Source organism: Diplotaxodon limnothrissa, linkage group LG4, assembly GCF_057381915.1.
Source record: "Diplotaxodon limnothrissa isolate DT_005_m linkage group LG4, D_limnothrissa_male_GT1.1, whole genome shotgun sequence".
Taxonomy (NCBI): Eukaryota; Metazoa; Chordata; class Actinopteri; order Cichliformes; family Cichlidae; genus Diplotaxodon; species Diplotaxodon limnothrissa.
The window spans coordinates 16,425,008-16,442,493 of record NC_140599.1 but is presented as its reverse complement, the minus strand read 5'-3'; the positions used below and the strand labels follow the sequence as shown (position 1 = coordinate 16,442,493).

At 43.4% G+C, this 17,486-nt stretch overlaps 2 protein-coding genes across 2 annotated transcripts in view; one reads left to right on the top strand and one right to left on the bottom strand.

Annotated features, from left to right (window-relative positions):
- The window catches only part of cacna1aa (calcium channel, voltage-dependent, P/Q type, alpha 1A subunit, a), an 89,775-nt gene extending 86,295 nt beyond the window's left edge, over positions 1-3,480 (top strand). The window contains exons 46-48 of the mRNA XM_085352311.1: positions 357-573; positions 821-1,092; positions 2,686-3,480. Coding sequence (XP_085208437.1) covers positions 357-573; positions 821-1,092; positions 2,686-3,480 — 1,284 coding nt within the window. The remainder of the gene's footprint in view (positions 1-356; positions 574-820; positions 1,093-2,685) is intronic.
- Positions 3,481-12,026: 8,546 nt separating this feature from the next.
- ier2a (immediate early response 2a) lies at positions 12,027-13,011 on the bottom strand. Its single transcript, XM_085352310.1, has one exon. It carries the CDS (start codon positions 12,936-12,938, stop codon positions 12,372-12,374), a length of 567 nt encoding a protein of 188 aa, XP_085208436.1. The 5' UTR covers positions 12,939-13,011; the 3' UTR covers positions 12,027-12,371.
- Between the last annotated feature and the right edge of the window lie 4,475 nt (positions 13,012-17,486).

The window sequence follows — 17,486 nt, the reverse complement described above, 5'->3', positions numbered from 1 at the left end:
ACTGGCCTTGCTTTAGCCATGCTTAGCTACTGAAATACATGGATGGATTGTTTACAAGCACTAAACTTGGCTAATGGGTTTTTTTGCCGACCCCTGCCTTATAAATTGTATGCAATGTCTCTGTTTATGAAGTAGCATGATTGGGGGTCTATGATTTGGTATAGGTTAAAGGAAGAAGATCCGTTGAGGGCTTTCATAGAAACAGACCCCAGTTAAACCCATATATACACCCCTATACATATCTGTTATCCCATTGTATAAATGGAACACCAACCTGACATTCAAAGGAAACACCTCTCCTTGCATTTCTCTCTCTCCCTCCATCCCTCGGTGGTTTCTTTCTCTTCCTCTCTTAGACCATCAATGACAGCAGTCCAATGAAACGCTCCGCCTCCTCCCTGGGCCACAGCAGGTCTGGGCGTGGTCACAGAGACAAAGGAGGGGCAGACGACTACAACATGGAGCATGCAATCCCAGAAGAGGGAAGAAGTTCCAGACACGGACACCGGCGAAAAGACCGGAGCCATCGGGCATCTGAGAGGTCCCTCTGTCGCTACACTGAGGCTGACACAGGTGGGTGAAACCACAAACACACACACATTTTTTGCATAATTGATCATTTGACAGGTACTGTAGAAGATATTTCCACTATCCAGAACTCATTTTCTCTAACCGTCTCACCTTCTGCAATAAATGAATCCAATTTTTGTACAACTGAACAAAAAGCACATAAAAGTCTTTTTGTTGTTGTTCCAAGGGCTGCTAGAATGTGTCGCTGGAGTGCAATAATAACGAACCCCTCTAAACACTCTGTCATCAGGCCTGGGCACAGACCTAAGCACAACCACTCAGTCTGGCGACCTCACGTCAAAAGACAAGGATCGAGACAGGGATCGCGGCCGTTCCAAAGACCGTAAGCACCACCACCATCATCACCATCACCACGGCTCTGTGGACAAGGAGCGCTATGTAGCAGAACGAGGGGGCGAGTACGTCCACAGGCACTCTCGCGACCGTGACCGGGAGCGAGAAAGGGACCGGCGCTGGTCGCGATCTCCCAGCGAGGGTCGCGATTGCGTGACACACAGACAGGTGGGCTCCTGGGGTATTGAGTGTACTTGATATCTAGGCTGGAAAAACACACCTGTTGGTTTTTGAGGAGAAAAATAATTAAATAAATATTGGTCAAACACATTTCAAGTGGTCTAATATTGGGCCTCTAATTTGATGGTAGTTAACTGGTGGACTATCAGCTAGAAAAACCCCAATAACCTTTTCTGGCTGTAACCAAACACAGTGCTGTATAGTCTACATAAGGTGTAACTTTTTGATGTAGTTATGTTAGAAATGTTCCTCTGATTGGAAACTGTATAAAAAAGATAGATGTAGCGTGACATCACCTGTTGGTTTGTGGACTACTGTTTTGAAGGCTTGTTTCAGTTTCTTGAATCACCGTATGGTGGCTTCACAATTACAGGCTAGCCGTACTTTAAAAAATACACAAGATATAAAATATAAACATAATCATATATTAAAATTAAAAATCATTCTGTAATAAATAAGAATTAAATATAACAATTAAGCCATAAACTCATTAGCAAAAAGTATTAAGTAATATGTGTCAAACAGAATCATTTTCTTGTTGAAAGCCAGAAGGGTTGCCCCCTGCTGGCCAATAGAGAGAATGCAAGTTTAATGCACCAGTCTCAGAACCTAGGTCCAACTTTTAATAAGGTCTTCTGCCCTCAGATTAGAGGCCATTGTTTAATTGTTGGCATTATGTTAATGACAGCAGATAGCATGTGTATCTTTATGTATATTTGTATATACATTTATGTTTCACTATATTCACATAAACATGCATTATTGTTGGTATAATAATGCAGAAATGAGTAAGAAGTGTTTGCTACCAAACCACCAACAACCAAACAAATATGCATAAAGAATGTATATTTGAGTACCTTATTGCTGTTCCCAGTTGCCCTGTCTAAATGTTCTGTCATGCCCTCCCCACTATGTTTCCTTATGACATTCTTTTCCAAGCTTATTGCCCACTATACTTTAGACCTAAATTTTCTTTGCTCATGAATTTTTGGTAATGCATATTATTTAGCTAAACACGCTGATTTTGTAATATATTTTAATAATTACTGCAGGAACAACAGCTTTCTTTAAAGGGGAGGAAGTGGATTTTCTTATTTGAATTTGTGTTATACATACATGCTACACAGCTTGCTCAAAATAATGCAAAACCAGACACATTTTATGTATGTTTAGTTACCATATTTACCCTGTACTGCATTTGTTATCCTGGAAATCAACCCTTTATCCTTCTTTTCTCCTGTCGTCTTTTGTTTTCTTTCCTCTGCGTAACATGTTGCTTTTTTATGTATGGTCCTGTTTGAAATCTCATCTTTTTTATCCACATCATCTGCTCTGCTCCTTTTTAATGCCTTTCATTTCTGCCACTCTTTTATGGATGGTGCTTTTATTCTTATTGTTGCTGTGGATCTTGCTCTGGTCCTTTTCTTGCTTTTCTATCTGGACTCTCTGTCTTGCGTTCTTTTCCTTCTCTCTCTGTTGGCTTCACGCTAAATCTTTACCATCCTCTACTTTATTCTACATGTTTTGTCGTTGAATTTGTGGTTCGTTTTTTTTATTTGCTTTATTTCACTTTTTGTGTAGGGCAGTAGTTCAGTCAGCGGAAGCCCTGTCCCCTCAACCTCGGGGACCAGTACACCGCGGCGGGGCCGTCGGCAGTTGCCTCAGACCCCGGCAACACCCCGGCCCCATGTTACTTACTCCCCTGTAGTCCGTAAGGCTATGCCCACCCCTCCTGGGGTGGCACAAGGCAGACCCTCAGCCCCAGCTCCTGCCCCTCGCCGCTTTTCTCCAGAACCTTCCCAAGGCCAGGGTCCTCCCCCCGCTGGCCTTCAGCTGGGCCACCATGGCACACCACGTCATCAGCCCCCACTGCGCTGGGGAGACACAGGTGGAGGAGGGGGCTCTATAGAAGGGGATGGATGTTTCTACAACCAGGACTACCAGGACTACGAGCCCCATCATGAACCACCTGCCTATGAGCCAAACCCCGTGCAGGGGGGCAACCCGCACCCTCATGCCAACCACCCACTGCCACTTCCCTCACAACCACAGCAGCATAACCCCCATCCCCTACCTCCCCCACAGCCACACCCAGTCAACAACCCCCATCCTCAGCCCAGCCGAACCTCGCCTAGAACTGTTCATCACGCGCCTCCGCCAACAACGGCTCTGACAGGGCCTGTGCAGGGCCAAGTTCAGTCTGCCGCCCAGCGCCGGCTACCCAACGGCTATCGTTCTTCATCACCTTCCACACATGTCCACGGACCCCCACACACTGGTCCCCACAAGGTCCCTCCTCCGGCTGGGCATCCAAGGGGTCCTCGCAAAGGCTTGCATGAACCCTACAGTGAAACGGAGGATGACGATTGGTGCTAGCCTCTGGGGAAGGGGGTGGGACTTAACAAGGAAAAAAAAATTGAAATACCGAAAGAAGATGAGCCAGAGCACTGACTGCCAAGGGAAAAAAATATAAACGTTTCTTTCTTGCCTGTTCGATTTGTTTTTCCCTCTCCTCCACTGCTGTCTAAGTGACGGTGAGCTACATGAAACAACCGGTGTCATGGGATGGAACAAGAATGCAGAGACAGAATCTGGAGATCCAAAAGCGATACGAGGAGGTAACGAAACACCTCCACGTTCTGCTCGCGTCTTGTCGATCATTTCTTTTGATGCCAAATGAGACCAAACTGGAGGAGCGTCAGACACTAGTCTTTGTGTCTTAAATTATGCCTCTGGCCATGAGCTATAGCCACTTACAAGATGTCAAGAGTTGCGACTCGACAAAAGACACTTTACAGTCAGAGACAAAAATGAGCGACCTCTTTTTTTGTTGTTGTTGTCGTTTGTTTGTTTTCTTTGCTTCTCTGAGCTAACTTCTGTTAAGTTAGCTGCAAAAAGATTTCAAACCAACCCTCCCAGCCACCAGTTGAATATTGATGAGTTTTATCATCTGTGTTTTTAAATACAAATAAACCTGACACAGAGCCCTCCACCTGTAAGAGGTGAGGGAGGCTAAGTGGGTGGGAGAGTTGGGGAGTGTTGCACGGGGGTCGACGAGTCCCTCCGTGGACATCTGGAGGAGAGGATGGGTGCATCTGGAGAGATTGCACTCCTCCCAGAAACAATTTAACCAACCTCAACCTATGACCTATGAGAGGGAAAAAAATAGTGGAGGATGGGTTTCAGAAACAGAGAAACAAACTGTTTTCTGCAGTATTTCTTCTACTCCTGGAGCTGCTTCTTCTTCCTCCTTCTCTTCTACTTCTTCAAAACATTGAAGCTTGAATCTTCTGTTGCACCCCCACACAGCTTCGTTTTTTGTAGACTTGCAGAGTTGTACACTCTATGGAATCCTGCATGAATGATACAAAAGAATACTAATAATAGCAACACTGAGAATCTACTGTTTGCAGAGGGAAAATGTTCTTCAGTCCTGTTTTTTTTGTTATGGTCTGCAGGGTTTCTCTCTCTTTTTTTTATTTATGATTAAAAGTGCTTTCTGTTTTTCTCTCTCTCTCCTCTGAATGATATTCCTCTCTCTGTACCTTCACATATGCTAAAAACACCAGTGGCCCGAAAGTTACATGGAGATTGGATATTTACTGTATGTATATCTAGAGGGAACAAAATGATAACTCTTCTGCTTGCTCGTCTACTGTCTATTCCGTGCCAAATGCCTGCCATTGATACAGCTGGAATTGTACTTATTTTTGTGGAAGTTACCTTTTTTTGTAATTAAGGCTAAAAAAAAAATGGTTTAATGGGACGCAGGGTATAAACATGGATATGGTGAATTATGTCTGACAAATCAGTAACATCTCAAAAGTCTTCCAGGGTGTGGGGTTAACACAGAGGCAGCAGAAAGAGACCAATAGAAATGTGCAGAAAGGAGAGAAACTCTTCATCTTTGTTTTCTTTGTTGCTGAACGTATTAAGGGATAAACTTATACCATCGTTTGTAAAGATCATGATGAGCGTGAGAATGAGGCGAGTTCTCCATATTTGGTCTTATATTTTCTTCTGTGTGCTTGTTTTTATTTTGATCTTTGAAGATTTGAAAATAATCCTTTTTCCAACCCTTGGGTGGCGCTGGAACACACCACTACACTGTGGGAGAATGAGTTATCAGGAGGACAGAGCTGTCCTCTTACTCTGAGTCTTCTTCAAAGTTAATAACTATTTGAAATTTGTACATCAAAATGCATTGAATTGCAGGTTTTACAATCCACTCGCCATCGCCTTTGACCTACAGATGGCGCTGTGTGACAAATAGTGTCCCGGTCTATTCACTATACTTATACAGTGAGTGCACCAAAAATGCAGTTTAGCTCATTCTCTCGCTAGTAGACCGCCTTATCTGTGTAAAAATCAGGTGTGTGAGTCGTATTGTAGCAGATGGGCTGGAGAAAGGATGCCTGGGCCTCGCTGTAGTCCTAAAAATCACCTGCGTTCTGTGTGTATCACTCTTGTATAAGTTTCAGTTCTCTCTGTGTGCCTCAAACTAACACTTTTCACTAACGCACACCAACGTCAGACCCAACATTACTGTTATTTTTTACTTTAAGTTCCTTTTTTTTTCTCTCATTCTTTTACTTGACCCACATCTTACCTGGAGGCCTATCACATGTTGACCAGAGAATGCATTGAAAAAAAAAATAGAAAACACTGCCTATTAGTGTCTTTCCAACCTCAGTGGAATGTCACAAAAAATATTTCTCACATCACTACATGTAAAATTAGAAAGCACACTAAGGTATGTAGCTCCTGGTTGTGGTGTGTGTCAGTGGGTTTTTGCGTGTATGTATGCACACGGGTGGGTGTGTTTCAAATAAAATTATGTTTTGTTTTTCTGAATGCTTTTTTAAAAAATTCTCCAGAACTCTTCTGAAATCTTAAGACATTCAAATCAAATCATTGTAACGACCTTCAGCTCTGTGGTTGTGCGTGTGCGTGCGTGTGTGATGTCAGTAAAGCCCCTCCCACCTGCCCCCTCCACTGAATGGAACGTGCAAAGCCCCAAAATGTTCACCTTCCATCTTTGTGTATATGCTGCAGTAAAATCCACTAACACGCTGATTAACCACACAAAGTCTTCAAAAAGCAATGTAAAGTCGCTACTGGGGGAAAAAAAATACATAAATTTAAAAAAAAAAATGTTTTTTTTTCTTTTTGTTCGTTTTTCAAGTACAAAAGATTTTAAAAAAGGAAAAAATATCTAGTTCCAGAAATGCATGTGCTATGTGCATGCCACACCGTGGGTTAAAAAGTCATCTTCAGGACATAAAAGAAAAAGCAGATTAATTAATTCAGAGGAATTTAAAAAAAAAAGAAAAGAAAAAAGTGATATATAAATAGATGTTTTTAAAAAAGCAATGTTTCCTTTTTTTCCTTCTATTTTTGAAAACAAAAAATGTTTTAAAAACTTAAAAAAAAATCTAAAGAGTAAAAACACAAAAAAGAGACTTTGGTGAGAGTCAAAGTCCTGTTTGTTTTTCTTCTGTTACATGGGGTTGAGGCACAGCACAACCATGTTCAGGACACCATGAAAAAAAAAGAACTGTTTTTAATTTAACAGAAAAAATAAAAATATAAAGAAAGAAAAGAAAGTACAGTTCAGACGATGGTGTATTCTTCCTTATACTTTTGTGTTGGGGAGGGTCAAGGGATGGAGGAGCTCGCCAAAACTGTTGATGTACTTGTTAAAAACTGGCTGATGGTCCTTTGATCTCTCACTCACTCTCTATTTTCTCTCTCTCGCTCTCTCTCCCTCTATCTCTCTCTCTTTCTCTACCCTGTCTCTCTCACGCTCTTACCTGTCACACTCTCAGCCAGTCTCACCGCTATTTCTACCAGTGCATTTTGTAATTCCAAACAGAAACTCTTCCTAAAGAATAAAATCCAGAGAGAATGCATACTGCTTTGTGTCATTTCTTTTTTGTGCGCCAAGTCCTCTTCAGCTTTGAATTTGCATGTGTGTGTGTGTGTGTGTGTGTGTGTGTGTGTGTGTGTGTGTGTGTGTGTGTGTGTGTGTGCCCTAGGAAAGTGCATAGGTTTCTCAGTCCATTTCCTCCACCTGTCAGTCAGTCAAGAAAAATAAACGCTTGTAAGCATTACTCACAGAAAGTGAAGGCCACACATGAACTTTAAAACTGTACTCATATTTCTTGGCCACATTACCTTTGTGTAATATTATCACAAAAAAACAGCTAACAACTGGTTTATTTTTTATTACAAAAACGATTTGCAGTCATGGTGAAAGTAAGCACATGTTTTTTATATATATATATATATATATATATATATATATATATATATATATATATATATATATATATATATATATATACACTTTTACTCTGCTTTTTATAATCACTTTAAAGAAATACACTCAATTAGGTACAGCACGTCAACCACGGATGATGGAAATATATCATCAGCCAGTCACATGGCAGTAACTCGGTGTAGGTATGCTGACGTGGTCAAGAAAACCTGCTGAAGTTCAAATTGAAAATCCAAATGGGGAAGAAAGGTGATTTAAGTGATCCTAAATCACCTGGTCCACAGTGATTTTATCACATAACCATCTTTAGGGTTTACAGAGAACATTATGGAGAAGAGAAAGTATCTGGTGAGCGACAGTTCTCTGAGTAAAAATGTTGATGTGAGAGGTCAGAGGAGAATAGCCAGACTGATTTGGGCTGATAGAAAAGTGAGAGTAACTCAAATTAGTATTCATTACAACCAAGCTATGCAAAAGAGTATCTCTAAATGCACAACATGTTGAACCTTGACGCAGATGGGCTACAGCAGCAGAAGATCACACCAGGTGCTACACCTGTCAGCTAAGAACAGGTAACTGAAGCTACAATTCGCACCACTCACAAACACTGGACAATGAGAGATTGAAAAAAACTGCTTGCTCTGATGTGTCTCGATTTCTGCTGCAGCATTAAGATTTAGGGCTGAGAATTTGGCCTAATCACCATGAAAACATGGCTCCACCCTGCTTCGTATTAACAGTTCAGGCTGGTGGTCATGGTGTAATGGTGTGGGGGATATTCCCTTGGCACACTTTGAGCCCCTTAGTACCAACTGACCATTGTTTAAACACCGCAGCCTACCTGTAGTATTGTTGGTGAGCATGTCCACCCCTTTATGACCACAGTGTATCCGTTTTCTCCTGGCTGCTTACAGCAGAGTAATGCACCATATCACAAAACTCAAATAATCACTTGGCCAGATTTCATCCCAATAGAGCACTTTTGGGTTGTGATGCAACAAGATATTCACATCATGGATGTGCAGCTAACAAATCTGCAGCAACTGCATGATGTAATCATGTCGATAAGGACCAAGATCTGTGAACAGCTCTTAAGTCAAAACCACTTTGTTAGCAATGTATACCTAATAAAATAGCAGGTAAATGTATTACCAAACGAAGAACTTTATGAAGGATTAGCAAAGAAAATGTGGGATAGTCACAGAATTGAAGGAAGTACAGGAATACTGGTAAAAAAGTCTCAGTCCACTGTTATAAATATCTATGACTAAACAAGCAAAAACAGACTTCATTAGGGTTGCCTGAGGGCCAGACATCATCTGGTGGACCCTGTACTCACTGCCCGGAACAAGGAGCCCAATTGGCATTTGTCAAAACTGGCAACCCAGCACATCATCCGTCATCTCATTTGGAGCATAGCCTACATTGTCAGGCATGCATAAAAGCAGGCAGGAGCCACATAAACTGCTAGCCCTAACCCATTTTGAGTTGCTGCAATGACATTTTGGCACAGTAGACTAGTCTGCAGCATTTTTCACTCTAATTTTCAGGGTGTCTTTTAATTCAGGATTCTGTAGGTTGGTAATTTTCATTTCCATTAATCACTTTGGTATCCTTTCATTCCTAAAACTTTACCCAGTCCATATCAGTATAGCTATCCAACAAAATATTTCCCATTGGGATCTGATGTGTTTTCAAAGTGTTCCTTTAAAGTTTTTTAACAGTGTATAACAAAAAGTGCCAAGAGAGGATATTTGGTACTATGAGGAATTGAAGTTTGTGAGGCTGGTGCAGTACATGTATGAGGACACTGAAACAGTGGTGACGTGTGCTGTAGGAATGACAGATGGGTTCAAGGTGGGGGTGGGATTACATCAGGGCTTGGCTGTGAGCCCCTTCTTGTTTGCAGTAGTGATGGGACACATTGATAGATGAGGTCAGGCAGGAGTCTCTATGGACTACAACCTTGACAGACTAGATTCTAATCAGTAGTGAGAGTAGGGAACAGGTGGAGGAAAGCCTGGACAGGTGGTGGAGGCATGCTTTGGAAAGAAAAGGAAAAAAAGTCAGTAGAGGTAAGATAGAGTACATGTGTGTAAATGAGAAGGAGACAGGTGAATATAAAAGGAGAAGAGGTAGTGAAGACAGATAAGTTTTAATACCTGGGGTCAGTCACCCGAAGCACAGACAGTGCACAAGAGAGGTGAAGAAGAGACTGCAGGCAGGGTGGGGTAGCTGGAGATGACTGTCAGGGCTGATTTATGACAGAAGGATAGCAGCAAAATAAAAAGGGTTTGCGATGGTTGTTGCGATGAGTTTGGAGATGGTAGTACTGTACTGTACTGTAGTACTGGGCGACCGGGGGGTTGGGAACCGCGTCTGTAACCGGAAGGTCGCCAGTTCGATCCCTGGGCTCTCTGTCCTGGTCGTTGTGTCCTTGGGCAAGACACTTTACCCTACCGCCTACTGGTGTTGGTCAGAGGGGCGGACGTCGCGATATGGCAGCCTCGCTTCTGTCAGTCTGCCCCAGGGCAGCTGTGGCTACAACTGTAGCTTACCTCCACCAGTGCATGAATGTGAGAGTGAATGAATAGTGGAATTGTAAAGCGCTTTGGGTGCCCAAAAAAGCACTATATAAATGCAATCCATTTACTGACAAAAAGAGAGGACCCTGATCTGGAGGTTGCAGAACTGATGATGCTACAATTTTCACCTTTACACTTTAATTACACATTTTGACTTTTATGAAGTAGTCAGAGAACAGAGAGATTGTCAGTGACCCTGCTATCTTTTTGGAGATTACTTTGGAAAAGTTGAGAAGCGCAGTAAAATGGCCAGCTCCTTTTAAAGTGCTCTCATGATTGCATGAAAATTGGATCAGGGTTGCTCACATACTAATGGATAAAATCCAGTTACTCTCTTTTTTTGTTGTTGTTTGTTTTCATTCTTTTTTTTTCCCTCCTTCGAGAATTTAAGAAAACTGTGGTATTAAACCATATTTGCTTTTACCATCAGCAGCAACTGGTGTGAGCACAAACACCAGACACAGAAACCTTCCGGGCAGTGTAAGGGCAGTCAGCGGTCACGTGTTCAGGAACACGTGTTTTGTTGAAATTCACGCGATTCACTGGTGAAACGTAAAGACTTCAGATGCCTGTCAGCTACAATATTCTCAGTAATCATAATAATCACACCCAATATGATGATTTGCTCAGCATAAAAATGAATTGTAATTAAACAGGCCTCCTCCATTCTGCAACACTATGCTGAGGCTCGCTGACACATCTGCCTGAAAAGGCTCAGTCAGCTCATTTAGCTTCCTCATTTTAACACAGCAGTCAGATCTAATTTAGCTGAAGATGTTGGCAAAGCAACAAGTATTGAGTGCTGCAGGATGGTGGATAATCATGGAGAGGTTGGTCTCTGATGTGACAGTGATTTGACATATTTGGTGTCTTAAAATATAAGATTTACAAACCTTTAAATTAAGGGACAGAGTCATCTGAGTTGCTTTAATTGGTCTAATTTGAATTATTTTTCCCCTGTATTTTGTATTTCAGTTCTGAAGTATATAATAAATAAGTTCCTTTATGCTTCCCCACGAAGAAGACTTGAGTTTGTCAGCATGTAAATTCCAAATGAGCTTGTGTGTGGACAAAAAAAAAAGTGTGAAGGTGGAGTAAAGAAGCAGTCTGCACTGGAAAAGCCACACACATGCACTTAAAAGTTTCATGTGTCTGATGTGTATTTTCACAGGCATGTAGAGACAGTTCCGGCCACTCCTCCCAGCCCCTCTGGGCCCTCCGGTTTCAGCCGGAAGACTAAGCTGCACAAGTTGAGGCCTCGTGGAGGCCACACAGGCACTTCCCCCACATTCCTGCTTCTATTTTCCAGGCTTAACCCCCTTCCCCCAACACAAAAACAGCGGCGGGTGAATCCCTGTTGTACTTGCTTCATGCTGTGACTTTTATACTGAGTTTTAAAAACATAACAAACTCACAAACTGCTTTCCGTAGAGCTAAACAATCATAAGCCTTTTAAACCTTTAAATACAGATTAAAAAATAATAATCTGGAAATGTCTGAAAAACAGGTCTAATTATTTGATTTGTTTAAATAATTGTGAATTGCTGCAACACTCAAATAGTAGTAGAGCCAAGAGCTTTATCCACGTTTATAGGTTTAGAGCGTATGGAATGCATACGAATGTGAACAAAAAAACAGCAGTGTAGTTCTTGGATGGCAACAGGACCCCGATTGTTCTCCTTGTTTGGTCAGTCAAAAGGCTTGACAGCCTCCCCCTCCTCATTCTTTAGAGCCCCCATCCTTGGAATTGTCCCAGCTTTTGTTCTGCAAATCAGCCTGGAGGTGGAAGAGGCATGGGGGAGGAAAACACCCAAGCCAGTTTCCTGTCAGACTGACAAACACACACCCACATCCAACTTTCACACGGTTTTCTTGCACCTCACAGCGCTCCACCCTGCCACCCATTACACACAACACCTTGGTCTCTCACTGTGCTATCTGTACGATACGATATGACAGATTATAAACAACACACGACTTCAGATTCATATTAGATACCAAAGGTTTAATAAATACTGAGGTAGATAAAGTCATTCAAGGTTTTACACACCCCCCCGCAAAAAAAAAAAAAAAAAAAAAAACTTCAGTAAAAATGTACATTTGCTGTTTTGACAGCATGGTCCCCAAACACACTTGTGTAAAATGTACATAGAGTCAATTCATACAGTCTAGTTTAAGGCGTAATGATAGTCCCGCCTCTGAACAGGTGAGGTCATAAATTAGATCACAAGTCACTGAGACCTCCATGGTGGGCATGCTCCGGGGCTTCCTTGCTCAGCCATGACTGGGACTCTTGGGTCATCCATCCAAAGCCAGTCCCTGGAGCAGGTATAGCCTGCAAAATGGACACGTCCAGACATCCAGGCCTTAAAAAGTTCACTGCCTTTAATTTCAGCAGGTCTTCAACACGCTGCGATGGCTGTCTGCACGGGAATGAGGGTTGGGGCTGTTCGCAGTTCACTACTGCACTTCACATAGTCACTCAAAACGGAGCTGACAATGAGCTGCTGATGACAGTTCACCTGCTCGAGTTTTGCTTTCTTGCAGGGCAGAAAGTCCGGTTCAGCAGCCGCTTTGCCCCGTCTTTTCCTGGAGTGCTGTGCGGGGCCGGACGGGCACACATTCTCCTTGTTTTCCGCGTGGTCGTGCGCGTGCGGCGCGCAGCGCAGCTCCGTGGATGAACCGGCGGTCCGTGACTCTTCAGCTGGGTGAGAAGCGGGACTCTGGAGCCCCTGAGCGGCAGCTGGCCTTGTGGTTATCACATTAACAGCCGGGTGTTGTGGTTCACATGTCGGGGCGGCACTTTGAGCTGTCGCCTGGGCCGCATGATAGATGTCCCGGGCAGATTTCATGACCAGAGTGAGCAGGAGACTCCGGTGAAGACGGAGACCCCCTCGCTGGGTGCGGGAGCTGTACAGTTTCCCCAAAGCCACGACCATGATCCTCTTGGCCTCTGCGCTGACCTCCATGTCACGGCTTGTTTTGAAACTACTCCCAGACAAACAGTCAAAAGGTTTGTATATCCCGTGTTTCCCCCTCTGACTTCACACAGACACGGACGAAGCGCGAGACAGCTATTTATCACCTCTTTGACGTCACTCAGTGCAGCGTCACACGACAGAGGCCCGCCCACCGGCCTCATACCCGGACTCCTGTTTCAAACAGCCGTGCACCAGCTGGTTAGACAACTGTAGCTATTTTAATCCTCGAAGATACACAACAAGCTCGACTATTTACTGTAAGCTGCAAAACACACACACAAAGCAGAAAATAACTCGCCCAGTGATAAAACTACTACAACAACGATAACTACTACTAATAATATCAACAGCGATGATTATTATGATAAACAATATCTAAAATTATTCAAAGTCAGCTTTATTGTATCTAGAAATAATGAAAAAATAATGTAAAACAGCGCGCTAAGTGAATATGAGCCATCAAAATATAAATATGAATTACACATGATATAAACCTATATACAGTTATTAGTGTCTATGAAGTGTCCAAGGTATATACATTATTGGAGATCTTTGTAGAGATATATAACACATAAGTGAATTAATGGAAAAGAGAATAAACAATAATTTCTTGAAAAGGCCCTTTTCTGACATCAGTTAGTACCAATTCATAAATAAATGTAAAAATTGGAGTCTGGCTGTGTTTTTTAAAAGAGTCAATAGTGTCTCTTTTAATGACACTGTTCATTTGCAACAATGCGGTTTTTTATAATAATAATAATAATAATAATAATAATAATAATTATTATTATTATTATTATTATTATTATTATTATTATTATTATTATTTCTCCCTAAGGAAATTATTTACCTGTGTTTTTGCACTCAACAAGCTTCTACTGCTTGCAGGCAATCTGTAGCAGATTTACTAAGAAGTGCATAAATTCAATCGTTTTTGTTTATTTGTTTTTTCAGTCACATTTTTACTCCAGAGACGAACTACCGGTACGTTTCACTTCTAGGGTTAAATCCAATCAGTCTGTGAGTTCTCCAATGACACCCATCCCCCCAGGGTGTTGCTTCCTCTTGCAGGAAGAAAGAAAAATGGGAGGTGGAGTGTGTTGCGCTCTCTCTCACACACACACACAAACGCACACACAGATGCCCATATTTAGTTCATCCGGCTGTAGTGGGCCAGCGCAAAGGAAAACCCATGACGTGAATGGGAGCCCTGCTTTCCTGAAGCCATTTAAAGTAACAACACCAGATTGCGTCAGTGCTTGCTGCTTCCTTCAGACCATATTTGGACAATGAAACTCAATCTGCTACATTATGGGGTGATCAGAAACCGCAGTGTGCCCGCTTCCCTTTTCAGTGCCAGAGCGGTCTACATGAAATATAACATAAATATGAGAAGTTTAAACCTTTAAAAATTACTGTATACTGTACCGGTTTAAAGATGTGCTACATAAGATTTTTGGGTCATGAAGGAAACGCGAAGACTTTGAATCTCGAGCTGCGTAATTCCTAAGCAATTTCTGGCATGCAGGTGATTGTTTTTTCTTGAGAATGCCTAAAACATAAATTCTCGATAATGATAGGTCTGAACCCCTGAAACATGTTCTTACTTGGAAAAATAGACTTAGGCTGACACATTTTTGAAAGTTGACAACATTTTGGTTATTTCAGTTTAGTTTGAGGCCTTCAACAAAATCGTAAAAAAAGCTGAAGAGGCATTATTTATACACAGTGATTTATTTTTAGGAGATCAATTATAATTCCCCCAAAAGCTGTTTCACAGACACTTGTGGGACTTTCCCTTTATCTCTTTACAGAGTAAGCAAGTAAAAGTCCTGGAGATAATTGTCAAATGTTGCATTTGCATTAACTCTCAGTGTTAGTAAAACAGGTAATACATAGACTGAAAACCCTAAACAAATCTACCAAAGAGAAGCGAGAAAACTAGGAGAGGGAGAACGAGACAGAAAGTCCAGATTAGATGTAGACTTATCTGGACTAAACATCTACATCATCTAAAAGCTACACAAGTTTAAGAAAATCACCTACCAGATGAATTGTGAAGTGATTTGAGCTTTATTTTCTGCTCAGACTTTGAGCAGACTGTGTGTAAAAATGACTGCTCCTGCAATCATTTTTCTGTGCTCCCGCATTAAAGGTAGAGGTCAATTTTAACCTCGGTAAATTCAAAGTTGTTTCTGGTCCCCTGTGACAAAATGCTAGATAGCAGTTAAAGACTGCCCTCTCGTGGTTGTTTTATGGAAGTGACTCAAAATGTTGGCGTTTGCGGCCTATTAAAAAATTATAATATGTGCTCATAAAGAATTTACTCTCTAGGTCTGGAGATGGGGAAGAACTGATGAGAGTGCAGCATGGCCTTAGGGTGAAACTGAGGAAATCCAAAAACTCATACAAGAGGAATCTGGGGGCTTAAAACAAGGGATGTCTTGAGTGGAATAAATAAAATCACTGGGTTTAAGGTGACAGACAGCTAGAGGGCAGACTGGAGAGCATAGGTGGGTCACAATTACAACCTGAGTCTGAAGCAGGAGAAGATACTGGTGTTGTGGAAAAGCATCCATTCTGGTTCCTGTACTGAAGTTGACACCATCAGAGGTTAATAACTATTGAGTAATTGTGTTCGAACCACAGCTTCCTCACGGGAGATAAAAATACTAATCTCAGCCCACCAGAAATGAAAATATATCTTGTGCAGTTTGCATATCAACCAAAATTGAGGGTGGATGAAACAGTCACAGTAGTGCAAAAACTATTTTCCCATCTAGATAGTAATGGCTACACTGTGAGGATCACCTTCTTTGGTTCCTTAAATGCACCTAACACAATTCAGCTGCTACTAAGGCTACGTTCACACTGCAGGTCTTAATGCTCAATTCCGATTTTTTGATCAAATCCGATTTTTTTTGTCTGCTCGTTCACACTACAAATAAAATGCGACAGCAAACGCGCTCTAGTGTTACGGTTGGAAGGAGGACTCAAGCGCAGGACTCCGGTACTGATGCTTACAAGAAGAGTTTATTTACAAGTCACCAGGTGTATATACAAGAATGTGCAGGGGGGTGTTATATACAGCTGAGTGGGGGAAGAAGGGGTCTCCAGGGAAGTCCAAGGGAAAGCATACATTCTTCAGAATATCCAGTCACACGATCACAGGTTCACACTCCAACACTGCCACACGGGAAACACACGGGGAAAAATCCAAGAGGTTGCGTGGTAGACAACGATCCAGCGACGAACAGCAGTCACCTCCTGGCTTAAATGCTGCTCCCCTAATGAGACACCTGGGTCTCATCTCCCGAGGGCGTGGGCCAAGGGCATGAACCCACAGTGAGTTCCGCCCCGGCGAGAGAGAAGAGGAAGAGAGACAGAGAGGGCTGATCAGCGTGCAGCTGATCCGCCTGGCCGTGACAGTACCCCCCCCCCCCCCCCCCCGACGGGAGCCTCCCGGCGACCCCCAGGCTTGTCAGGGTGAGCCGCATGGAACGCCCGCACCATACCCCGATCCAAGAGGGCCGCCCGCGGGATCCAAGAACGCTCCTCCATCCCGTAGCCCTCCCAATCCACGAGATACTGCAGACCGCGCCCCCGGCGCCGGACATCCATGATCCGCGAAACGGTGAAAGCCGGGTGGCCATCAATGACCTGGGCGGGCGGAGGGGGTCCGGAAGGAGGGCACAGAGGACTAGAGAGACACGGCTTCACTTGCGACACGTGGAAGGAGTTATGGATCCTCATATTCCGGGACAGGCGAAGGCGGACAGAGACAGGGTTAATCACAGAGTCGACCTCAAAGGGACCGATGAAAGTGGGAGACAGTTTCTTGGACTCAGACCTGAGTGGGATGAATCTGGTAGACAGCCAAACCTTTTGTCCAGGTGTGTAGGTGGGAGCAGGGGTCCGGTGGCGATCCGCCAGGCGCTTATTGCGTTCCACCGTGCGGAGAAGGGAGGCCCGAGTCGCTCTCCAGGCGCGCCGACACCTCCGAAGATGCTGTTGGACAGAGGGAACAAAGTGCTCACCCTCGACGGCTGGGAAGAGTGGCGGTTGATAGCCCAAGGACGCCTCGAAAGGGGACACACCGGTGGCAGAGGAGGTAAGGCTGTTATGAGCATACTCAATCCATGACAGTTGCTCGCTCCAAGTTGACTGGTTAGTGGAGACCAGGCACCGGAGAGCTGCTTCGAGCTCCTGGTTGGCACGCTCCGTTTGGCCATTCGTCTGCGGGTGGAAACCAGAGGAGAGACTGACCTGAGCTCCGAGGGCACTGCAGAACTCCTTCCATACACGCGACGTGAACTGCGGTCCTCTGTCTGACACAATGTCCGTGGGGAAGCCATGGAGGCGAAACACGTGGTCAGCTAGCAGCCGGGCGGTCTCTAGAGCAGTGGGGAGCTTAGGGAGGGCGACAAAATGAGCAGCTTTGGAGAAGCGGTCCACAATGGTGAGAATCACAGAGTTACCTGACGAGACGGGCAGACCAGTGATGAAGTCAACAGCGATGTGCGACCAAGGGCGGCT